The 25,110-nt window shown below is 52.8% G+C and overlaps 1 protein-coding gene across 9 annotated transcripts in view; it reads right to left on the bottom strand.

Moving 5' to 3' along the window:
* The window catches only part of Pax2 (paired box 2), a 91,057-nt gene extending 66,871 nt beyond the window's left edge, over positions 1–24,186 (bottom strand). For 3 of the 9 annotated variants that reach the window (XM_029472889.1, XM_029472893.1, XM_029472891.1), the window contains exons 1-4: positions 23,838–24,011; positions 13,514–13,624; positions 9,895–10,063; positions 9,060–9,257 (exon numbers count right to left, since the gene is read on the bottom strand). In XM_029472889.1, the coding sequence (XP_029328749.1) occupies positions 9,060–9,257; positions 9,895–10,063; positions 13,514–13,624; positions 23,838–23,862 (503 nt within the window). In that variant the 5' untranslated portion in view covers positions 23,863–24,011. Of the gene's footprint in view, positions 1–9,059; positions 9,258–9,894; positions 10,064–13,513; positions 13,625–15,017; positions 15,206–23,837 lie in introns of those variants that run through there. The other 6 variants (XM_029472892.1, XM_029472890.1, XM_029472894.1 and 3 more) reach the window with 4 other exon arrangements.
* Between the last annotated feature and the right edge of the window lie 924 nt (positions 24,187–25,110).

Here is a 25,110-nt window from a genome sequence, read left to right as displayed (position 1 = left end):
CACACAGAGGCCCATCCTATTCTCTGAGGACAACACAAGGAACCATGGAAGTCAGACAAAGGCTGGCAGAGTAAGGGTTAGAATAAGGCACTTGTGCCTGATCATCTCAGCGATCCATCAGATCCAACACTATTAGCAACCCTCCTGAGCCCCTTCCCTTGCCTTGAAGGCATGGGCATCTGAACCCTCAAAGAACTCAAGGCCAAGAGGGAGCACCAGAACCAGGAAAGGCATCCCCAGTACTAGCAAGCCATCATTTGCTTGAGCTCTTTAACATCCTTCCTGATCTCTCTTCTAGGTTCCCTTCCTCATGTTTCTCTGCTGTGCCTTGCAAGGTGAATACTGTTCGCTTTCCAGCCAGCTGCCCTGCTGCAAACCTTGCCAGGAATGGCCTGGCACGTCCCCCCAGCTTTCTCTGCTCCATTGCAGAGGGAGCTCACCATGATCAGGCCTGCCTAAAAGCAAGCATAGCAGGAAGTCTGGACCAATGTGGCCCTAAGCTCTAGAGAGCTCCATTGTGGAGGCCCGAGAAAACAGGGATTACCCTGCCTTCTTCTTGCCTCCCCCTCCCTCTTTTCTTGGGCCTGCCAACGGCAGCACAGTCATTACCAGGATATGCAGAATGCGGAGGGGCAGGTGGCCAGAGCCATGTCCATAGCTGACTCCTAGAAAGGATCAGGAAACTCTGACCTTGAGAATCTGCCTGCAATGTCACTTCCTCTGCCCCACCCTCACGTTGGAAACGTCTCTCCAGCTGACTTCTCCTTTTCTCCTTTGTCAACTCTGGGCTTCTCAGAATGCCACCAGCCTGAACAACCAGCTACCCTGGGCACTGGCTTCCTCTAACCACATCTAAGATGTTTCAGGGGACCAAAAGCTCTTATTTAGATTGGGGCGCTCTATCTCCCTTCTCGGCTGTTCTTGCCTGCCTTGTGCTCCATCCCCAAATACCATACAGGCCAAGGAGGCTGCCAGACTGCTTCAGCCTCTCAGCTTCTCACCTCTTCAGTCACTCTCTTAGTCTGCAGCACACCTGCTGTGACGCACCCTTCCTCATCTGGGACTCACCCGCTCCTTCCAGCTAGAAAGAGCTCTACCAGCTGCCATGGGCATCCCAGAAGCTTCTCTATTAAGGTGTAGGGGAAAAGTTGGTTCTCTCACACTTACTTTGCGCTCATAGCTCTTTCCTAGACCAGAGATCAGTGTGCAGGTGCCAACTGCTGCCCAACATAGAATCAGACCCAAAATGCAGTTTACTTAGTTAGCATGAAGTTGTTAAAAAAATTTTGTCTTTTGGGGTCCTGCAAGATAACCCACCAGGGCTGGGCAGTGGTGGCCCATGCCTTTAATCCCAGCACTTGGGAGGGACAGGCAGGTGGATTTCTGAGTTCGAGGCCAGCCTGGTTTACAGAGTGAGTTCCAGGTCAGCCAGGGCTACGCAGAGAAACCCTGTCTCGAAAAACCAAAAAAGAAAAAAAAAAAAAAAGAAAGAAAGAAAAGAAAAGAAAAAAAAAAAGATAACCCACCAGGTTAAAAACTCTTGCCACGCAAGCCTGAAACCCTGAGTTCAATGCCTAGAACCTACAACGTCAGGGGAGGGGCTGGAGAGATGCCTCAGTGGGTGAAGAGTTTGTTGTGCAAGTATGAGACCCAGATAATTCAGGTCCAGATTCCTCAAACCCACATGATGCTGAACAAGAGCTGTGGCCCATCTGCAGTACCAGCCCAGGAGGCAGAGATGGGATCCCTGGAGCAAGCTGGCTAGCAAAACTAGTCATATGAGCAAGCTCTGGATTTGATGGAGATAACTTTTGTCAATGAATAAGGTTGAAAGCTATGGAGGCTGTTTCCTGGCATTAATCTTTGGCCTGTGTGCACGTGCACATGTATGTGTGCATGTGGGTGCCTGCGCACACCCATATACATACATATACACACTATGTACAAAAGTGGGGGAAGGGGAGAATGAAAAGGATAGACTCCCAAAAGTCATCGTCAGACGGCATCATGCGCACGTGCACACTCACACAATGGAGAGTGTAAAAACCATCTCTGTATCAATGCCTGTAGGCTGAGCCCATGCCTCCAGCTCCTGTACACATCCATGCACCTTTTCCTGCCAGTTTCCCTGGGAACACTAGTGTGTGACCCTTGTGGCTGCCTGCATTTCCATCACTGCTCTTGCTGTGCACCAGTCTGGACTTTGGGGCTCTACTTTCCTTACTCCCACATCCAAAGTCAAATTCCAGACTAGATGACTCTCTCTCTCTCTCTCTCTCTCTCTCTCTCTCTCTCCCCTCTCTCTCTCAGCACAAAATATCTTCCCATCACATTGTCCCTTAAGAAACACAAAAAGAGACTAGAGAGATGGCTCAATGGTTAAGAGCACTGACTGCTCTTACAGAGGTCCTGAGTTCAAGCCCCAGCAACCACATGGTGGCTCACAACCATCTGCAATGGGATCTGATAGCCTCTTCTGGCATGTGGCATACATGCAGATAGAGCACTCATATACATAAAATAAATGAATAAATCTTTTTAAAAAAGAAACACAAGAAGAAGTCCTGATAATTCCACGGCTTAAGAATAAGCTATGGTTTCCTGGATCGTGTGTGTGTGTGTGTGTGTGTGTGTGTGTGTGTGTGTGTGTGTGTTGGTGTTTGTTTGTTTGCTTGCTTGCTTGCTTGACACAGGATCTCATTCTGTAGAGCAGGCTTACCTTGAATTCATGGAGATCTACCTGGAATCTAAGGTATGCACCTCTATGTCTAGTGTAGATCACAGTTTTAGAGAAAAGTATGTACCTACTGATATCACTCACTCGTCCCTAGCTAGCCGAGCCAACAGGGCTTGGGCTCAAGTGTCAAAATAAAGATGCGCATATGATCACAAAAGTCTCCATCACAAAGGGGGTATCATGGCAGCCCAGGCCTTTGCATTGGGGTTAACTGGACTAATATATCGAGATTTGTAATACAAACAAAACTTGATGGAAAACTTGAACCCAGGTTGTCTAAATTGTGACATGCAATCATCTTTAGCCAAACTCTGTGACTGTTGCCACTGCAGGTAACAAGGCAAATGACTGACTGATTAACCACTTGAGCCAAGGATAAGGGGCCCAGCCTTGCACTGTAATGGCAGCTCCCATCCTGGGGACCATTTTCTTTGTTTTCTTACCTAAGAATAGGTACAGGTAGACATAGATACACAGTCTCCCACACAGAAAATAACAACCTTTACCATTGTACATACATTTTGCATACAATTCTAACTGCACCTTGAGAGCATCGAATCCAGCAAATGTGACCCACAAGAGAAAACCATCTCTGCCCAGTGGAAGACAGATAATCCAGGAGGCATAACTTCTTTCCAACCACTATTGCCCTTGCTTAGTTACCAGTTGGGAGGCCCTGGTCTTCAGGTTTCGGGAACCCTTCTGTGTTCTCTGGGTGATTCATTGGCTGTAGCTGCCTCTACCTTGTGAACCTGAGCTCTGATGGGGCAGGAGGTATGAAGAGACATCAAGAATCTAGAAAACTGGCATATTGGTTGGGCCCCATCGACTGAATTCTTTTAAGGACATGGCAAGTGACTTCTTCTTAATGTCTACATTCTCCTCTCAAGTGGAAGAACTGTATGTATGGCATCAAGGAGGGATTCAGGGGAGCCCTGAGCTCTAAGGCCCTGCAGAATAGCCAGGTCTGCAGCTGATGGATGGAAGCTGGGAATAGATGCTGGGCTCCTGGGTTAAAGTGTTCCTTCATCAGTCCTGCTGAGAAGACTGAGAAGCTGGGCCTCCATCCCCTCTGGGAACCCCTTCTCCAGAATGCACACCCCGGGGAGAATGACTAAGCTGTGCTGTGTAGCACAGCTGCTTCTCTGACTAAAGCTAAGAATGTTCTAGCGCTCAAGTCTACCCCATTGTGTTGGCAGTTGAAGCACTGTTTGAGCATCACAAGCCCACTCCCCAGCTGTCCTCTAGGACACGTGTCCCTCCACTCCAAACATCCAGCGTTGCCTCTCCTTCCCGAGGCTGTCTGTGCAGCAGACCCTCACCTGTGCCTAAAAGCATGCAGGGCCCTGCCATGCCTGCCTTCCCAGTCTCTCCTCCAGGAACCCTGTTCCCTTCTGCCTGGCACCATCTCCACTTGGCTAATTCCCCTTGTGGCCCCTCTATTGAACTGTTGTGTTGTCCATTTCCCTGTGACAAGGGCTCTGGTTACAGAGTTATTGATTGGTTTCATGCAGACAGATGGGCCCTTCCTGGCTCCCATCGAAATCCCTGGCTGTATGGGCTGATTGTTGCCTCTCGGGGTATAGGATTGCACCAGAGACCACCCTCCACGCAGTCTCCTTTGCCCGGGCTGTGGATGGTAATAAATGGAGTCAGCCTGAGCGATAATAAAAGCAATCGAGTAGGTTACCTGTGCAGACACAAGATTTATGCCTCTTCATATTTGATGTGATTGTTTTATTGAGTTCTCAGAACAGTTGAGACTTTGTTTATTTTGGGGTTCTCCCTCTCTTTTCTTCTTTACATCACCTTCCAAACCCAACATGGAGTTTTTTTTTATTTTTTAGGATAACCCCTCATCTTTACTTCTCAAACATTGTCAGCTGAGGTAGGAACTCAAAGCAGTTAAGTACTGAAAACCTACGCCGTAGCCTGAATAACCACAAGCCAACCAACAGGAGACAGTCTGGCCCAGAAGTCTATCACAGCCTTCAAAGTTCTGTTCCCAGATCTCACTTGGTACGAGGGAACCAGCTCTTACAAGTTGTCCTCTGACCTGCACATCAACACTGGGGTAGGTGTCACACACACATACATACACACACACACACACACACACACACACACACACACACAAACAAAAATGAAATGTGAAGCATTAAACCACAAGAAACAGGATAAGGACCACACCTGTTTCATGTGCCTGTCTAAGGATGGGTGACCAGGACAGCAGAGACTCCCACAAGGAAAAAAAAAATGGCTACGCATGGCTTTGAGCCAGAAACCACAGAGAAGAAACTACTTGCAAGCCCTGCCTGAGGCCCAAGACATGCTCTCTATCCTGATCATTTTCATTCCTCTTTGGGATGAAGTATTTTTCTTAACTCACTGACCCACCCTAGCTCCTTGTCTTGACACCAAAAGTGTTGACAACCAAACTGCTGCATAGATCTAGAGATGTGACAAGCAATGCTACCCCTCTGCTCTGGCTTCCGCGCCAAGCCTGGTTCAAGAGTCGAATCTAAGTGACCTAGGTTTGAGCTCCAAAGGCTGTAACGGATATGTTGGTTTAGGATGAGTCTCCAGAATCCCATGGCTATGGCTAGTAACTATCAGCTTACTTGGAAAGAGAAGCGGTAGACCACTGTCCACTCTCCGCCACACCAATGACAAACACTGGTGAATTACTCAGTGGGGACACCTGAGGGACACCAACTGCCATTGCTTAACAATGAGCACTGAGCCTGCAGCCTTCTTGAAGCCAGTGCTGCCACAGCAAGGATAAATGTATGCACTCACTTTAAGGCAAACGGGCTAAGACGGAATACGGGGTGGTGGGTGGTTGGCAAGCCTCAAGGGTCCATTGCAAAGACCTAAGAATACAGAGTCGCTGGCCCCCCACAGTATTGATTAACCTCAAGAAGTCCATCAGCTGGCTTGAGGTCACCCCTGAGGATGTAGCCTTAGCTTTAAACTCCACACTGCCCAAGGCAACACTCCAATCTGAAGATCGGTGATAGCATCAGGACAATCCTTCCTGCCTTGTCAATAACTCAACCCGATGAGGCACTTGCCTCCTTTTTAGGTTCACAGATCTCCCATCTCTACCCTACCCTTAGGTCATTTCCCATGCCAGGTTTCAATCTGAAGTTACCTATTTACAGTGTCCCCAACAGAGATGCCATTTAGCTGAAGAGCTGGCAACGCCACACTCAGCACTAAGTAGCCCAGTATTTATAATGATTCAATGAATTCCATGACCTGCTCAGAGCTAAGACTTTAGCCAGTGGTCTCCAGATGTGGATGTTTCCCTACCACACCTTCGGCCCAAAGAGGCATTTCTATGAGGATTTGCCAGGGGAGAACTCAGGTTGGACAGCCAAAGCTTTATTGTGGCAAGATCAGAGAATGCCAAAAACATTTTTAAAGCATGAAGAGCGATTTAGTTTATAGCCATAACAGCATATTTCAAGTGCGGCAACAGCAGCTGTTTGGGGGAGGAGAAGATGAAAACCTTTGGCTCAGGTGGATGAGCAGGTTGTAGACCTCCTTTCTTGCCGATGTTGGCTCCTGGGCACCCTTCCTCGGGACATGTATGTATGTATACATACACATAACCACACACACACACACACACACACACACATCACACACACACACACATACATATATGTACCAATGATAACAGCAACACAGAGGTCCACTACCATCCCCAATGCTATGAACTCAGGCACGGCCCGCTTTCCAGAGCATACCACTCTCTACATACAGGTCAATCTAGCAGTGAGTGAGGATTCTCAACACAGGAAGGCTGAAGTTCCTGGGACAACCATCAGCAGCAGAAATGCCACACCTTTATCAAGCATTTGTGTGAAACCTGGCTCCAGAAGAACCTTTCCCTTGAGGGCAGAGCACCCACCAGAATAACGCTAATGTCCAAATGTGTCCCAGTGACACATTGGGAAGCCCCAACCAATCTTCCAGAAGTATCAACCACGGGAGGATTCTTCCCAAAGCAACATTTAAAAATAGCCTGATAGATCCCATTAACAAAGCAAGCTTAACTGCACAGCCGGGGCTGCCCATGCTGCTGGTGGCTTCCCTGGTCCTCGTCTTATGCTCCTTCTACCTTCAGACATGCCTACCCAGAAGTGACTCTATCTCCACACCCAAAGGAAGCCTATATGTACCTCTAATAATAGAGGTTGTTGTTCCCAACAGCCTCTGTGGCTCTCAGAGCCAGCAGGGTTGGGCCCATTCTTTCCCTAACACTCATCACAAGGGTAGCCAGTTAGTCTACTTTCTTCCGGTTTGGTAGGAGAAACTTCAGACCTCTGAAGTCTGACGTAAGGGTCACTTGTCCTCCGTGCTCTATGTTTTAGGATGAAACATCCTCAAACTTGTACCTATAGCAGCTTTAAATATAGCCCAGCCATCCGTGGATACGTGCTGAATGGGGAGCGACCAGGGAGGGTGCCAGGCAGGGCTGCCAGAACACCCCACTCAAAAGAAGCAAACCTCTGAAACTCTGTCTTGGGCTCTCCCAAAGCTTGCAATTCCCATCACGGACAATAAAGGTTATCTCCAAAATAGTCCCCAGAGCACCACCACCCAGCCCGGTGACATTACTCCTCATCCTGGCCACTCTTGGCTTAGCTACTGTTCTCTAAAGAACTCAGCTCTAACTCATTGCAAGGACCACAGACAAAGTCATGAGGTAACTCAGGGGGGGAGAGAAAAATAAAAAGGAGAAAATACTTTTAAAAAGTGTTGTTCCCCATGCCCACCCAGTGCCACGCCTGCCTCGATACCCAAGCTCGCTAGCCTCTTGACTTTTAAAGGCTTATTGCTTTCTCAGTCCACCCTGTGTTTATCTCCAGTTCTTTTGGAAAGTGAATGTCAAACAGCCGCACATTTCCAGTACCTGGCTGAGCCAGGCCCGGGAAGCTGGAGGGTTTCGGAGGGTGTATAATTAGCTGATCAGTATTATGTTACCCTGTTCATAACGGAATAACCATTTTAATACAAATGGCACACACTGGGATAATTTCTGGGGTCGCCTTGCCGCCCGTTACAGCACGAGTGTGGCAGAGGGAATCTTCTTTAGCCAAGGTACATTCTACCAGCTAATTTTACCTGCTGTTTTCAGGATGATTTGGGATAATTCCACATCATTTGCAAAGGATTAAAAAAAAAAAAGGTAGGTGATGCTAGGGCAGAAAGAGGCACCATCTGAATTATTAGTTGTTCTGATAATGGGCCTTTGAAGCGTAGGAAGAATAACAGAGGGGAAAACTCTTAGCTGCCTCTTGATTTGGGGGTGTCTGAGAAGTGGACACCTGCCTCTGGCTGGAGTGTGACTTTTGCAGTCCAGAGTCTCCCGCACACAACTGTCAAAACTGCAGTTCTGCAGTTAAGAAGCTGGTCTGGGCTTGAGGGTTTTGGTGTTGCTTGAGCACTCTGGAGTCACCCCAGAGAGATACCCTGGCACACACAGGATGACATGCATCTGCATAAAGCATGATCATGTGGTTTCTCAGACTCCAGTTTGGAGTGACCTGGGAATTAAGAAGTTTAAGTGTCCTGCAAGTTGAACTGAGTAGAGCCCGCTTGGTCCCAGTGTCTGAACCTATCATTATGGAAAAGATTTTAGCCTCAAGACAGGCAAGCGGGAGCATCTCCCAGGAGTCAGTCACAGGGACCCAACTCTCACTCGCTGCCTGGCATCCCGGCCCTTGGTCCAGCTCCTCTACTCTCTGCCAAGTCCTGGCTGGTGGCTGGCATCTGCTCTGTAGACCTGGATGCCAGTGATTCTGGGCCGGAAATTTGTGTGGAGCTGGCTAGAGAGACCTGGGCTCCTGGGAGGCGAGCTTTGTGGGAGTTGGCTGAAAGGGTAAAGGAACCAGGATTCTGGCTGCCCCTGGGGAAGGGTACATGACTTTAGAAAGAAAAACTCTGTTTGGAGGCGGTGAATAGACAGTGGTCATTTTAAAGACTTTGCTATGGGCTGTGATTGTCTCTAGATCCCGAGGCGGGTAATCTTGGAGTCTTAATTACCACAAACACTTGGATTCATTTCCAGGACACCGGCGGGAGAAGCCTGGCGGGGAAAACTCAGCTCCGAATTGGAAAGGGCTGTCTGTCTGTCTGTCTGTCTGTCTGTCTACTTCTACCTCCCAGGTCTATTTACCATGCCCAAAGGACTTCAGGCTGGGAGCTGGAAAGGATGGGTGGAGGCTGGACAAAGAGCCAAGAGAGGCCCTGGGAGGTAGCCCAACAGGCAGGAGTCCTGCCCTCCAGGCCAATGGGGGTCTTTGCTCACCTGTTGATGGATGAGACGCTGGGAACTGTGTCATTGTCGCAGATGCCCTCGGCTAGCAGCCTGTCACGGATCTCCCAGGCGAACATAGTCGGGTTCTGTCGCTTGTATTCGGCAATCTTGTCCACCACTTTGGGCGTTGCCACCTTGGGCTTGGAGCCACCAATCACTCCGGGCTTGATGCTGCCAGTCTCGTAGTACCTGGGCCAGGAAGGCCGTCGGGGTCAGCAAGAAGCCGGTGGCGGCAAGGGCAGGGGGGCTGCAAGCTCCAGAGCTGCTAAGCCGCTCTCCCTCCCTAGGCATCGGCGTGAAGGGAAAAAGGCCCTGTGTAGCTGAGCAGAGACTCCAGAGGATGCTTGACTAGGGTGGGAAACAGGCAGAGTGGCTGAGTATGGACAGTGGCTAGAGCAGGCATCCCTGGGAGTGGAAGGCAGGTCTCCCACGTTAGCAGAGAAGGACCCATGCTGGGTGAGCTGACCCCACCCGAAGCACAGAGTTCCTATGGAACCTGGACCCTCCTGTAGTCTTCCCAACGCTGCCGCTGCCTTTTCTCATCTTGGGACCCTCTTCCTCCAACCCCATCTACATTGATTAGCTGGGGGGAAAATACCTCCTTTTCTGAATGTAGCTGCCTTCTCTTGGAGGGCCCGGGAGCTGGGTTATGCTGGCCAGACCCTATTCCACCCTCATTTCAAGTCCCAGCCATTACTTGAACGCCCTTCTTGAAAGGGGCAGCCAGCCCTTTAGATCCTTCAAGCCCTTTCCTTTCTTTCCTGTCTGGCACCTCGACTTTTAACTAAAACCTCAGCAGGGAAGGGAGGCAGCACCCGGCCCTCACCTGCCCAGGATTTTGCTGACACAGCCATGGCTGACCCGCAGCTGCCGGGAGATGTCACAGGGCCGCACACCCTGGTGGGCCAGCTCCACGATGCGCTGCCTCACCACGTCGGGTAGGGGCCGGCCGTTCACAAACACCCCCCCGAGCTGGTTCACACCCCCGTGCCCTGCTGGGGAGAGACAAGAAAAAAACACAACACCCCACACACAGCAGGGACCGGCCATTAGTCAGGGTCCGAGGCCCGCCACGTGCGAAAGGAGCAGGCAAAACTAAGGGGCATATCCCAGGACTGGGGGAGAAAGGTGGCTTGGTGGGCGGTCGGGATAGAGGACTCGCTATCAGAATCCCGGCTAGCTGTAAGCTCGCACAAGCTGGGCAGGCGAAGAACCCGCCTCTCACACCAGTGTGCTGCAAAGGAGAAAGTGAGGGAAGCATAGAGAAGCCAGGAGAGAGAGCAGAGCTGAAAAAATGGAGAGGAATAAACGACAAAGGGGAAATAATGTTAACGGGGATGACAGTAGAGATGTGGGGAAAAGAAGGACCGGACGGGGACAGCACTGCTGCGGACTAGGAACCCGCCTGCGCCGCAGGTTTGGCGCGGCTTGGGTTTCACAAGGGCTGGGAGCCAGATGGATTTGGAGGGTCGGGGTCTTCTTGACTCAGCTCAGCGGAGACTTCAGCATAAAGGGAGACTAAAACCAAACACATCCCTTTCACCTTCGCTGCCTAACTCTTCCTTCTCCCCTTGTACCTACTTCTAATTGTAATCATACAGTTTCCTCTTTCCCTGTTTTTCATTTTGTCTTTATCAGGAGTTCTTTCTTCCCTTTATGTTTTTGCTCTTCGGGTGTTTTGTACAATATTTTTCCTCTGCACCTCTAATGTCTATGGTGGAAAGAAATCTTGGTGGATAAGGAGCGGCAGAAGAGGTGGTGGTTCGGGATCGGCTGCGCTCAGAGACCGCGAGGCGGCGAAGATTCTCGCTCTTCCCGGCAGCCGCTGAAAACGCCGGCTGCTGGGGTTCGCTTGCCTACCATGCTGCACAAGGCTAGCCTCCCCCCACAGTCACCCCTGAAGGTGGCATGGTAGGGACTGCACCTGCGGAGTTAAGACTCCGACACTCCGCATTGCCCGTCTAAACCAATTCGGGACCCTCTGACCTTTCTCAGATCTCGGCAGCTGCCTACCAAACCCAACAGTAAGGGCGGATGCTCTGGCGGCCAGAGCAGAGCCCCTGGTTTCCCGTCCAACTGGGCGAGGGCTCCCAACCTGGAAGCCAAGAAGGCCACCGGGTGTCAGGCTCAAGGCCGCTGCCGGGTGCCCCCTTTTCTACGGCCTAAAGCAGCCCAGAAATCCTGCACCTAGAGCGATTAACCTGCAGCCGCAATTACTCAGCAACCCAGCCGCAGAGACTTCTAGCGGCAGAGTCAGACCAGACAAGGTCTGCAACCTGCAGCCACTGCTTCATGGCTTCCAGCGAGTTTCGGAGAAAGCGGGCGCATCTCGTGCCCTCTTTAAATCTCTCCTATCTTTTTATAGGGAGATAAAAACAAGCTTGGAAGAAGAAACCCCTGGACAGAGGCCTTTAATCCAGTGGTTCTGGGAGGCCAGAACCTCTTATCTTACAACCCCCATCCCCATGGTCTCCCCATCTTTGGTCCCACTCCCCCCCCCCCATGCTCCCTACAAACCCGGACCATCAATAATTTAGGCCCCGGGAGAACTCGCGTTACCGGTATGAAAAGGCGGCAGCTGCGGGCAGATTAAAGATGAATAATTCAGCCTCACCGGGCTCCGGGCCCGGCCCCTCTGCCCTAATCTATGGGGTGGGGATTGCAACCGGGCACCGCTGGAGTTCAGGGCCGATGGGCTGCGGAGGATCTGTGCGGAACCGGGCCTAGAATGCGCAACTGCCGCTGGCGCAGACCCGGGCTGTAGCTGCTCGCCTCGCCGGCCCGGCGCAGAGCCTCTCTCCCTTCCTTCGACCACCTTCTGCTCGCTTTTCTCCCCTTTGGGTTTCGAAGAGGTTCCCTGTCACTGGCCTCGATTGGCGGGTCCAGGAAGCAATCCTCAAAACCCCCCGAGTGCTGCAGAGGCAGCAGGGCTGAGGCAGAGACCGGCCGCCTGGATGAACCGGCGTGTGGACTCTGCTTCATTCCCTCCGAAAAAGAGCGAGGCTTCCTGGCCGGCTGAGAGATTCGCAGCGACCCGAAGTCTCGCGTTTGGGTTTCCTTTACCTAGAAATTATTTAGGGAACTATATTTTATTGCAGGAGTTTTTTGGTTTTTTTTGTTTTTTAATCGTCCAGTGAAGCTCAATATGTGCTTAGGAAACAAACAAAACACGGCTCCCTCTTGGATCGCGTTTTAAAGCACAAATCAGGCTAGGTCTAAAAGTTACCTTGTGGAAAGTTACAAATTATCCTTAATTATTAATCTATAGATGGGGAGGGCTTTTCTACTTGGAATATTATTTATCTTTTTAAGCAAGGGGAGATACCTGACAAATAGTTTTTGAAGCTAAAGAGCCGTTATGAATTAGATGCATTCAAATATCATTATGATATTTCCTCTATTCCTATTTTCTTATTTCTCTTCCCCAACATCCTTTTAATTTTCTTTCCTTGCTTTTCCCCCCTCTTGGTTTGATTTCTCTTTCCTTTCTCCTCAGCCTTGGCATTTGTCTTTCTTTTGTTCTTTCCCTCTGATTATATCCATTCTTGCTGACCCCCTGGCCAGGGCGCTGGCTGAATGGTCCTCGACAGAGAGTGGAGACAGGCAAGGAAGTCTCTCGAGTGCACAGCATCCAGGTGCTGGCCTGGACGGCTCTACTACTACCTCTCTCCCTGACTTTGATTTCTTCTCAAAATCCTTCATTGTTTTTTTTAGAACGATCATTTCCCTGGGCAAAGTTAAAAAAAAAAAAAGTGACCACAGTTTCCTGCCACTCTCCTGTTCCTAGCTAAAAGGGAAGGGAAAGGGGGGGGGGGAGAAGAGGTGAGGGTGGGATGTAGCAAAGCGGCCCCCCAGGAAGCCTTAACTAAGCCGAAGGGAACAAGAGGCGCTGAGAGCTTAGGCTCAGAAGGGGGTCACACCCCCAGGATCTTAGGCACAATTGTCCTGACACCAAGGCTGCCCAAACTAGGAGCCTCCTCACGATTACCCACAACTCTAAGTTTGAGGAAGGTAAAGATGAGGGAAGAGAGAGAGAGAGAGAGAGAGAGAGAGAGAGAGAGAGAGAGAGAGAGAGAGAGAACAGCCTGAAAACTACTGCCAATTAGTCCTTTAGTCCAGGGCAAAGGCTGACTAGGGGGTGGGTGGCTGGAACCTGGGCCCAGGGTTATGGATCCCGAGAGGTAAGGAGGAGCAGGTGGAAGGAGCCGAGGGAGGTGAGACACTAGTGAAGGTAGTAGTAAAGGCAGGCAGAACCGTGAGTATGGCGTGGCAAAAAGCAGAACAGTGGCTGAAGGCGTGAGAAACACTAGGTAAGAGAAAGGACGAAAGGAGGGACGGGGAAAGGCCGGTGTGGCCTCTAGGGTGAGACCTGAGCGTAGGGGACCGGACCGCTCTGGGGCTACATGGGGTTGGAACCGAGACAGGAGCCGGGCGCCGGTACTCACGGTGCATCGCGGAGAAGGGGTCTGCTTTGCAGTGCATATCCATCGGGAGGCAGAGGAGCGGGAGCAACGCGGCCGCCGCCGCCGTGTCGCCTCTCAAACTCAACTTCAGGACTTGAGGAGAAAAGGAAGGGACGGTGGGGGAGGGAGAGTGAGCGGGCGCCCGACTGCTGGGGGGCAAGCGAGGGCGGGGGGCGCCGCGCCGCGCTCCACGCCGGGACTCCTCCGGGCCCGCTGGGGTTTGCGACCGCAGAGGCTGCAACTTGCCACCGTTGGGGCACGCGGCTGGGCAGTCAGCAACGCAGCCCCCGGGAGACGGGCTGGACCAAGGGGCACTTGGGGCGCATGGCTCGCGCGCCAGCTGCGGCCAGAGCTGAGGCCGGATAGGGAGGACGGCTCACTCAGCTCCCTTGGAACCGGGTTGTCCGAGAGGCTCTGAACCAAGAGAGCTCAGGGCGGGGGCGGCCCGAGGGCGCCAGGAGGGGAGCCGGGCCGCTCCAAGTGCCGGCGAGTTGGCGAAGTTGGCAGAGAAGTAGCAATCCCCGGGATGTCCAAGCGGGCGCCCGCGGGAGGGGAGCGCGCGAGCCGGCCCCCGCCCCCGGAAAAGGCAGGCGCGCGCCGCGGCGGCCGAAAGGCCAGGAGGGAGGGAGGCAGCCTAGGAGCCGAGCGGCGCCCGCAGCGCTGGGCTGGCCCCAGGTGGGTTGCGGCTGCAAGAAGACTCGGCCGGAGACTGGAGCCTGGGCTCCCGGTGTGTGTCTCTCTAAAAGCTGCAAAGCCCCCTCCAGACCCCCTCCTCCTCCCCGCGCCGGGAGATGGATGACTTGTCAGACAAAGGCAATAGATTCCACCACTCTGTGATTCGCCAGCGCCGGAGCCCCGAGCTTCGGCAAGGAGGGCCCCGCGCCTGTCACTCCGGTGCCGGCGAGGGGAGGGCCGGGGAGGGGGGGGGGGAAACGGGAGGGAGCAGGGGGCGAAGGAAGAGGGAGGGTGAGGAGCGGGCCAGGGGGAGGAGGAATGGGAGCCCCGGATTAAAACTACACTGAGAAACGAAACTCGCCGAGAAGATAAACGTTAGATAAGGATAAAGAGCGGCCAGCCTAATGAATATTCAGGCAACCACAGAGGGCCTCCGAGCGCGCGGCGCTCCGAAGCCAGGCTCTCAGTCCTAACTCGCCCGGCCCTGCCATCCACCGGCCAATGCCCGCAAATCCCAGACACCCGCGAGTCCGCAGCCCCTGTCCTAACTCGGCTACCCTTGCACTGAGTTCCCTTCCGTTTCTCCCTGTGTCTTCCTTCCTCTCTCCCTTTCCCTCTGGTCCTTCCCTTTCGCCTTTTCCTCCTGTGGTACCTTCCCATCCACGCACGCCTGATTCTCATTCCGGGGCAAAGTGCCCAGCAGTTTGTCCCCTCCCGTCCCACACGCGGTGGCGCGCACCCCCTCCCCGGAGTCTGGGCATTCCAGACGCCTGGTTTGGAATCAAGCTAGAGGCCTCTGGCTAGAACCCACCTGCCTTGGTGGGACCCAACGGATGGCAGGAGAGCCAGGGAACTTGGCACCTGGACCCTCGGGTAGCTAGGGAAGGGACTGTGCCGGGAGAAGGTGCGCAGCGGCTTGTCCGCGGCAGCGAGAGAGGATGCAGAAGCCCAAGGCGGGACCAAGGCGTTCTCTCTCCCCGGCTGGGGAGAAGAGGAGGCTATGAACGCGACTGAGCGCCGCCCGCCGCTAGCTCTGCGGATCCCGAGCGAGCGCAGCTGGCGCAGCACGCCGGCCTGGCCCGGCTCCTACCGGAGCCGCTGGCCCAGTCTCTGCAGGCTGGCCCGCACTCGCTCCCTTGTTCGCTGGGGTCTTCTCGCACGCACTAAGCGAGAGAAGCCCTTTGTCTCCTAACTGGTTAAGTACAGAATATCCAGGAGATCTTTATGAAATATTTTCCCTAGTCTCATAAATCATCTTGGCACTTCAGCTGATGTTTTAACTCCCCCCCCCCCTTTCGCTCCCTCCTCCCAGGCTTCCCTGGGTCTGAGAAAGGGCGGCTCCAGGAAGCTCAAGCTGAGAAACACAGCTTTCTTGCCCGGCGGACCCAAGACTCCTTGGCGTTGTCTGCAGTTCCTGCAGCCCAGAGGAAGGTCAATGAGTGTAGACAGTGCCCCTGTCCCTATAGCCAAAAAGCCTCCGCAGTAGATGGGGTTGGGGGAAGCACCCACTAGACTCAGCCCGTCTCAGACTGACTCCTACCGGGCATTTAGAACCGCCCACATTCTGGGTGAGTTTCAGGCCAGGCTCAGCTACACCGGATTCTGAGCTTTCCATTCCAAGGGGAGCTGGGTCTGCTGGGATCTGGGCCTTTGCCCGGTCTCCTGGAAATTCCCGACTAGATTAATCCAATTGCAGAGTAACTGCTGGAAAGTAAGAAACTAAAAAAATAAAAATAAAAATAAACCACCTCTCCATCTGCCCACCACCACCCTGTCCCCCACTTCCTTTGGGTTGAGGACTAGGTTCCCCTGGGCAGGAGACTAGGAGGCTCAGGGGTCCTGCCAGGAAAGCCAATGCCTTCCTCTCAAGGCCTGTAGATGGCGCTCCCGGGTTTGCTTTGGCCAAATCTCACAACCTCACAACCTCAGCAACACGCACTAACTTCTCATAGGGAACAGAAAAGGGGGGGGGGAGTGTGGAAACAGAGTTATTTCAGCCTAAAAGGGTCAGCTCCCATACTGGGGAGCCAGAACCTCTAAGGTGGTAGTAACCGCAGTACCTTAGCTTCCTTTGAAGAAGCAAACAATCCAGAATTTGAGGTGGGGAGCATTCAGAAGAGTTCATAAGGAAACTCTTGTTGGGTGTGCTTAAGTTAAGTCTTGGTATGTCTGTTGAGGAAACAAAACTCAGCAGAATTCCTCACTCCAACAGAGATCCAGAGTCCTCTAGCACTGAAATGTAGTTTCATGTTTCACGTCCTATGCAATGTGAACATAGACAATGGATATTTCCCCATAAGAATGGGAGTGGGGTCGAACTTTACATTTTGTGAAGAGAACTAACAATTCAATTGGTAAAACACTTTTGAAGTTGCACTCACGCAAGTACCTGCCACATACATCCTCTTAGGAATGAGGGCTAGTGATAGTCTAGCTCCAGAAAGCTCAGGCATGCCTTCCCGGTCCTTGTTCTTGGGACACACCCACCCACCTCCAGTTTCCCTGTTAGTTTTCCAGCTGGTTTCTGGGTCTAGATAATCAAAAGGCGATCTACCCTGCTGCTTTGGAAGCCCGTTAGCCTCTGCACAGCCCTCTCTTTGGACTTCAGAAGGCAGGGCTGATTTGCAGATGTCCCTCCTCGCTGGCCTCTCCTTCTGACTCCCCCTTTCCTGTTCTTTTTCTTCTTCTATGGGCCCTAACAGAAGGGGAAAGAGTAGAAAAAGAAAAGAAGAAAGAAGAGGAAAGGGAGGAAAGAAAAAGAAAGACAACAACTCAACCCCAAACACAGCCAGGGCTCGACCTGTCAGGCTTGGTTGCTTTTCCCTCATCTGACTCTAAATGAACCTTTTCTCTCTAGTGTTTTCAAAGCAGCCCTTCAACACCCCCCCCCCAACCTAGGGGCATTTACACTTCAAACAAGGCGCCCGCCTCCCTGCGGAAATTTAAAGGCAAATAAACTTTTGGGGAGTTGCTCTGATACCCATCTCGGGATTTGCTTCATTAGTCGCCTCTGTGCATCTGATCTGCCCAATAAATCTTCCTTGTGGATCTCAGTTCCTTCGCCTTCTCTGCTGCCACCTCTGCCTTGCTCGCTTGGCGCCTGGCGGCCCCACTCCTACTACCTCCCTTCCGAAAGCCTAAGGTCGAGCTGGTTCTCCGCTGGAGCGGGCCTGCTCTGCGTGAGTGTTGGGTGGGCAGGAGGCTTGCGGTCCTGCTAAGAAGGCCCTCTCGTATATACTTATGCAAAGGTGTCCCAAGCCGCGTGTGACTTATACCCCAGATTTTAATGCGTCTGTGGGCGGATCATGCATAAGTAAAGTGCACGCAGAGATCCTGTCTGCTAACCCCGCTCACCCAGGCCCCCTTTCTTTACTCTTTTGCTGGGGGCGGGGGCGGGGGCGTGACATGACTGCCTCTCTTCTGCTCACAGGATCCTGATCCTGACCCCGTCACACAGGGGCCTCGAGCAGTTCTCGAAGGTGGCTGTGTCACCGACGACCTGGCAAGCAACACCCCCGCGCCCCCCCCCCGTCCCGCGCTGCAGTGAAGCATCCAGCTGTGCCCCTCCCCCGCCCCCCCCCCGCCCTGCTTGTCTTTTCTCCCTCTACCTCCCGGGGAGTAGCATGGGGAGCTATGGCCTTAGCTCTGAGGGAGGGGATTAGAAATTCCGAAATTAAGCGTACCTCCCTAGGAAATGCTCCCTACAGCGCAGACCAAATTAAATGCATTAAAGTGTGTGGGGGGGGGTGTTTAGAATGAAGGGACATGAAAACAAAACAAAACTGGTCCTAAGGAAAGGAAAGCAGGATCGAAAGAGGGAGAAAGCGAAGGCTGAGAAGCTGCTAGGCAGCTCAGCATCATTTCCGTTTGGAACTCACCATCTCCACCAACAAAAAAGCAAAGAAAAAAGTTCTTACAATCAAACTCTAGGTCGCATACCCGCGGGCCATTTGCCCTCCGAGTGGGCCCTTGGAGGGTGTACCCTAGACGTCCAGGTCCCTGGCAGTGGGTGACCGCTCCAAGGCCCCTCTCCTGCCCTGCCTGGCCGGTTCCCGCCAGGCCCCTCCCTCACCCCTCCCCCTGCCTAGCCGGCTTTCTGGTCACATTGGAGGATTTTTTTTTTTTTTTTTTGGAAGAGCTTCTGGTACAATATGGAGCACCGTGGGCTGCAATTTCACACTCCACAGCACATTCTCCCTAAAGCTACTTTTTTTTTCATCTAAGACCCCCTAATTTCTGCTTCCTCGCGCTCTCCCTTTCTCCCTCCCTCCTGTTCTCTTCTTTTCCCGCCTTTGTTCCCAATATTTGGACACCCCACGAGAATCCCGGGGGTCCTGACTGCCAGCTGGCCCCGCCCGCCTGGTCGGTTGGTCCTGATGAGGCGGCGCGCACGTGCTGAGCCTTTATCCTTTCTGGCCCCTCCTCCCTTTAACCCTGCTTCCCTTCATAAGAGGACCTAGCAACCTCTCAGGCCCTTCACAGCCCCTTTGAGGAGCAACGACAATACAAACCACTTGGCCACCAAAGGGGCCTCATACTGGCACGGGTCAGCCAGGTGGCGGCCTGTGGACCACTGAACTGGGAGGGGGGGTTTAAAAATAGTCAAAACATGGCCAACAGGCTCACACAGTAGGAGTGGAGAACTATGACCAAAGAGGAAAAGCTTGGGGGGGGAAGAATCAAGGAGACCCCCAAAATCAGGATGGATAATCTAACCCCTAGCTCAGACCTGAATAGTACTAGCCCCGAGCACTCATGAAAGACTGCTAAAAGCAACCATTCACCCTACAGCCTACAGGAAGGAGAAGTCGGCCTGCACAGTCTCTTTACTTCTGTAGACCCCAGTTTACTCACCTGTAAAATGGGGATAATTACACTTGTCCACTATGGAGCCCACCAGTGGACACCTTGTAAGGCAGACATTTCTATAGTAGAGGAAGGTGTAATAGTCCAGCTTTCTGAACACCTGACGCCCACAAAGAGGGAAGGGAGGAACCCGAGCTTGCAGGCTGCCAGGCTGGGGGTGTTTTCCATCCTACTCCTACCCCATAGATGTCCCTGGTTTTCCCACTGCTTCTCCTTCCTCTAATACTTCTTTCCACACTCCCGCCCCTTCCCTTTTGACTATACCACACCCATCCAGGTTTCTCTTCATCTCTTTTGCCACTCCTCCAATCCTACTTCCTTAACGCCCCCTCACCCCCACCCCAAGTCTACTATAACCGCTAGATCAGTTCAATTTCTCACCCACATCCCCAACCATCGGGTTAATTGGGACTGGAGGCGCGGTCCCCTATGGGCCACACCATTAAAAAAAAAACAAAAAACCAAAACCTTTGGCAGAGGCTGGGGAAGGAAATCCCATTCTGTCCGGTTCCAAACAAAGAGAGTTGGTCCTCCCAGAACCTGCAGTCAACTTGCCAAAGACTGAGTAGAGATGAGACAGTGGGCAGAGCCTAAGAGGAGGCAGAGGGAGGGGAGAAGAGGTGAAAAACGAGGACTCAAAGTGGGTGCTGAGACCACCGAAAAGAGAACTGTCCCTTGAAGGCCTGCTGAGGCTGGCTGGGCAAAGCCGGTCTCCACCGGGCCATCTGCCCCCTCCTCCTCTGAGCCTGGGTGAGAGTCCAAGGGTGGCTGAGTGTTGGTGGGGAAGTAATGATTAACTTCCTCTTAGCCTGCTGGAGCCCGCGGCTCACCGGGCTGTGGTGGAGGGAGACTGTGCTGGCTGATCCGGGGTGTCCCCAGCGCCACCCGCCACCGCCACAGCTACTACAGGGACCGCAGAGGGAGGGGACAGGAGGTAGCAAGAGGTAGTTGAAAGGCAACTGAGTGCTGGATAACTCCAGATGAGGGGAAGCTAGGGGTAGCGGCTGAATAGCCAGGGCTAACACTTCGGCAAGGGAAGGGGCTGTGTGCGAAGGAGGGCTCTCGGCCCTGCCGTGGCGAGGAATAGTTGGAGAGGGGCGGGAGCACCAGGGCAGAGTTTCCCGGGAGTTGCGAGCAGACACCAAATCCACTGTCTCGGATCCATCCGCGCGCCGCCCTCCCTTCCTCCTCTCGCCGCAGCTGTGTGGATGTGAGGAGCAGGCGGAGCGCGCCTGAGCCGGGAGCCGGTAAGGCAGAGCGAAACCCGCCAGCGAGGCAAGGGAGGCCTTGTGGGCACGGCCACCGAGGCTGGGGAAGGGCTGCAAGGTGGCTGAAAACAAAGGACCGGAGAGGAGGGGAGAGAGGACCCAGGGGCAAGAAGGGCAGGCTGAGTTGGGGGGTGGGGGGTGGGAGGAGGCCCTAGGAAAGGGTTTCGGGGGAGTGAGGCAGACCAAGGTTTGTACAAGCCTGCCTCTGCCACCAAGCCTTGCTTAGACTCCCTCCGGGGATCTGGCCCGACGTCCTGTGACCTCGGGTCAGGATAGGGACTCTAGTCCGGAGTAGAAGCAGCTGCCTGGGTTGGGGGTCTTGTAAGTATGTGAGCTTGGAGGTGACAGATTGGTGGAAAGAGATGGGGAGGGAAGGTCTCTGCTAAGGGTTAGATTTCTGCTTTTGGTGCTGCAAGCCTCTGCCTTCTGCTCCCTGCAAACCAGAGCACCTATTTATTCCTTCCAACTTTGCTGGAGCAGAAACATTTTTTTTTAAGGGGGCCAGATCAAGTTCCCTTCTTTGGCCAGAAAGGGGATGATTTGGTTTGAGACTTTAAGGTCATCTGTGTCCAGGGTTGTCTCTTACATTTCTGCCACTGTCCCTAAAAAGAAAAAGCAGCCCAAAGTGAAGCTAGGAGAGAAGGGGGCTCAGACTCGGGAGTTCTCCTACCACGTCTAGGCTGGCAATGAGCTCTAGATAGACCCGTGGCTAACGAATACATTGATGAAACTGATTAAGGAAGGGAGCAAAAAACCCTTTCAATGTCTAAATCAATTAGGAGAATTCCTGGTGTCTTTAAAGGCAGAGCATCTCTTGTGAGGTGTTTGGCTGAATGTGTTTGAGTGCTGTACTTTTTTTTTTTTTTTTTTTTGAGCAGTGACGTTTAGGCAAACAGCTGTGTTCCATGCTGGGCTGAGGTAGAAGCCCCCGGACTCATTTCCAGCGCCTCCCCCTCCCCACTCAGCCCTCAGCCCAGGCTGCTCTGAGGCCGGGCGAGGCTGCCCAGCCTCTTCCAGCAGGGCTGCCAATCAATCTTGCAGGTCAACACAGCAATTAATAACGGGGTGAAAAGTCCCAGCAAAAGAGGGAGGGAGGGAGGTGTCAGGCTGTGTCTTCCCCCAGGCTCTGAAGACCCAGTGAATGGATCAGGAAGAAGATCTCTGAGGGAAACCACCACAACCACAAAACCGTGGGAACTCAGTGGGAATCTGGGAGTCCACTTTGGGCCTCACAGGGATAGGGACAGGGCAGAGAAAGAGAGAGGCTCTCTGTTTTATACCTGGGTGCTGAGAATCCCAACTACCTAGTGCCGATTGACCCTTCTTTCTCTTTTCTTTACCCTTTCCACATTTGTTGCTATTGCTGCTCAGAACCAGGCCAGGGAAAGCAAATAGAACCCGCATCTCACGTAAACCCGGTTGGAGCGCTCCCGCTAGTGCTGCCATTGGGTAGATTTGCTTGCTGGCTCCCCTGTTCTTCTGTAAGTCACTGTCAGTTTGAACAGACAGATTGCAAAAGATCCATGGGGAGCCACACAGGGGCCACAGGGCACTGAGGGAGCTTTGCAGCAGCCGGACAAATCTTTGGTGAAGAGACTGGAGACAGAGGATCAGGAAGAGTGGAAGAGAGAAAGAGTAAAATAAATAAATAAATAAATAATGCGGCCAGGAGGGAGGGGGACTTCAGCTTGGCTTGGCAGTGGGGATATCTCGAAAGAAATAGCCATTTTCCCTCTTCAACGTTTCCTGCTTCCCGCCAAGTTCGGCAGCTTCTCCCTATTTAGGCAAATACCCGGCAAGCCTAAGCTGTAGCCACTTTCCTAGACCATTGGGTGCGCCTAGGGTAAGTGGGAAGCACCCGGGTCCTTCTAGTGTCCCACTTGTAACTTGGAATAAGAATCCTGACAGGATCACAGGGACTGCCTCTCTCTGTTCTCTGCCTTTTCCTTCCTGAGGGGCTGAGCAGGAAGCTTGTGACCGGCTGCTTGCTGGGACTGGGAGCCCAGTCTAGGCACCTTAGTCTGTAAGTCAGGGAGAGGCGGCTGCAAAGAGAAAGGATGGATGTGTTCCAACTCAAGCAAAGGGGTCCTGGGAAGGAGGGGCAGGGGCAAGAGGCAAGATAGATCCAGAGAGAGTGAGGTGGAGAAACGCTGTGTAGGAAAGGAAGAAAGGGGGAGAGAGGCTTGCAGAAAGGCTCAGCCATTAGGTCTGTCCTTGGGCTGCATATTTATACGGTCGAGGGGGTGCACAGATGGGCTCTCAATTGAATTCCATCTTCAACACCATCAGAGATTGATTTTATACTCGCTTTTAATTTTGCCATAATTAATTAGATCATTACAACTGTTTGCTATTGATCTCCCTACTTAAACCTCTGAGTGGAGGGTCTGCCCAGAGTCCTAAAAGCCCACGAGGCCACACCTGACACTCACTGGGTCTCAGTTTCTTTAGTAGGGACAAGGCCCTAGAGAAGATGGGGACAGTTCAAGGATTGATCCAAGAAGCTAAAGTAAGAGCTGGCAGAAGGGGGTACGGGGGGGGGCTGCTGGGGGGGGGCAGGCAGGAGCACCTGAATTACCAGTTGAAAGAAGTGAACTTGAGCTGGGGTCGTGGGGTAGGGAGAAATGAGATTTGGAGAGGTGCGGAGTGAAGAGAAAAGGCCCCAAGTTAGGCCTTGACCTCTACAGAATTATTTGGCTAACTCTGGAAACCGGATCCAGAGCTCTCAGTCACTACCAGGCTCAGCTTGGGGACTTGGCGCCCCACCCTTGCACTACACCAGGACACCCAGTGGGCAGTCACAGCTGAGTTGGCAGGTCTGGAGAAGAGGGGGAAGGGAAAGAAAGCAGAGGCCCTAACAGCTCTTTGGATTGTCAGTTTCAGATTCTCCTCCCCATCCAGAACCCCTGGCGCCTGCCATCTTTCCCCTAGGCCTCCCTTGAACCGCTCTTGATTTTTTTAAAAAGGAGTGTATGTGTGTGTTCCTCTATGTTACTGCTCATAATGAAATACTCAAAACCTCAAAACCTCACACATGTGCATACAGTATATATATATATATATATATATATATATATATATATATATACACTCATCACAGGAAATTAACCTGCCCAGTGTTTCCAACTTGAGGAAAGTTGTGTAAAATATTTATGCCCAGAGAGAAATCAGAATGATCAAGTCCTAAAGCACTCCATAGAAAGGAAAAGCCAAGTTCTGCAAAGGGAAGTTGTAAAACTCCTGGGTGGAAAGTTTTCAATAGAAGATTTAGAGGTCAGCAGGAGGAGAGGCTTTAGAGCCCCCCTCCCCCCAAGAAAAGCATCCACAGAACCTCTTTTTCACAGCCCTCACAGTCGCCTGCTGGGGACCATACCCGGGGAGGAAAGAAGAGTGAAACCCACCCTCAGCTACACAGCCCGCATCCTTCTCCACTGATCCAGCGCCCCCCTTCCCGCCCTCACTCCCACCCTTGGCTGCCAAAGGGTCCTAGGTCTTACCTGCTCGACTTGCACGCTGTTCCATGCTGCCCGAGCCTGAGTCTTGGCTCCCCGGCTCCTTCGCCGCCCCACAGTCAGTCTCGCCTTGGCCGCCGCAGCCGGGAGATCCAGGAGCAGCCACCCGCAACAGAGCGGCTCAGATAATCGCGGCTGCTGGCCGCCAGGGCGGGCTGTGCGCTTCGCTCTGTTCGCGCACTCGCTCGCACAGCCGGCCGCCGAGCACAGCCACCGGCCGAGGCGCCGCGGGCTCTCCCGGGCCGCGCACAGGCGCGCACACGCACTGAGGCCCCCAGCCCTGCAGGCAAGCCAACACCCACACCCTCGCTACCCAGAGGCACCCGAAGACCAAACCTCGGGTCTAAACGCCTGCAAACCCTCTTACCCCACCCCCTCATCTTCACAGTCACACGCCCCCCTCCAAATTACAGTCTGCACAGGCTCAGGCCCTTGCTCTCTCTCCAACTTTGTGCAAGTCCCCTTCCCCAAGACTTCCCAAATTCACTCCGCCGGGCTCTCAGCTTAGCTTCTAAAGTCTACAAAAATGCACTCCAACTTTTGCGGACCACACAGTCTTTCCCTGAAGCCCCATCCCTAATGTGTTCATCCTGGCGCTCGCTGCTCCCCGACTTGGTTACAAGCCCGTCTGCTCTGGACCTTATTCTCTTTTCAACAAACAAAAACTTTAGGATAAAAGGAAAAAGTCCTGAGGTCCTTGAAGAGATAGTGAGAACCAAGGGAAGAAGGAAGGGCCCTCCCCTCCCTGTTTTCATTCCGCCACCGGCCACCATTTGAACACAGCCTTTCTGCCCTATTATGACCCCCCCCCCGCCCCAAGTTTCTTGGGCCTTCAGACTCACACCCTTTGTAACCACACCGGTGCTTTCATCCGTGATCAAAGGCCCACTTTCCCTGGCCCTACAGCATCCCCTCTCAATCGGGAATTTACATCTCTCCAACTTTGACCATAAATTCTGTAAATCTCCCAGAACACATTATTCTTCTATGAGCCTGCTTGTACTTCCACTTCTTTCAGAAGCCCGCGCATGTGCACCTGGTACACACTGAGGTGCCTGCCCTTCCTGTGGTCCCTTTGCCTGTTTGTTCTGTTTTATCTTGCTTGCCCAGGGACTTTCTCTCTTAGAGGCTTGTTCTCATAACCAAACCTGAGTGCTTGTCCAGGATAGCACTGGTCAAGCCTTGTGTGCAAGTAGAGGTTTATGGTGCTGCTTCTCATTCATTCTCTCTCTCTCTCTCTCTCTCTCTCTCTCCCCCC

Source organism: Mus caroli, chromosome 19, assembly GCF_900094665.2.
Source record: "Mus caroli chromosome 19, CAROLI_EIJ_v1.1, whole genome shotgun sequence".
Taxonomy (NCBI): Eukaryota; Metazoa; Chordata; class Mammalia; order Rodentia; family Muridae; genus Mus; species Mus caroli.
The sequence above is the reverse complement of the archived record's forward strand: the minus strand, read 5'-3'. Positions and strand labels throughout refer to the sequence as shown.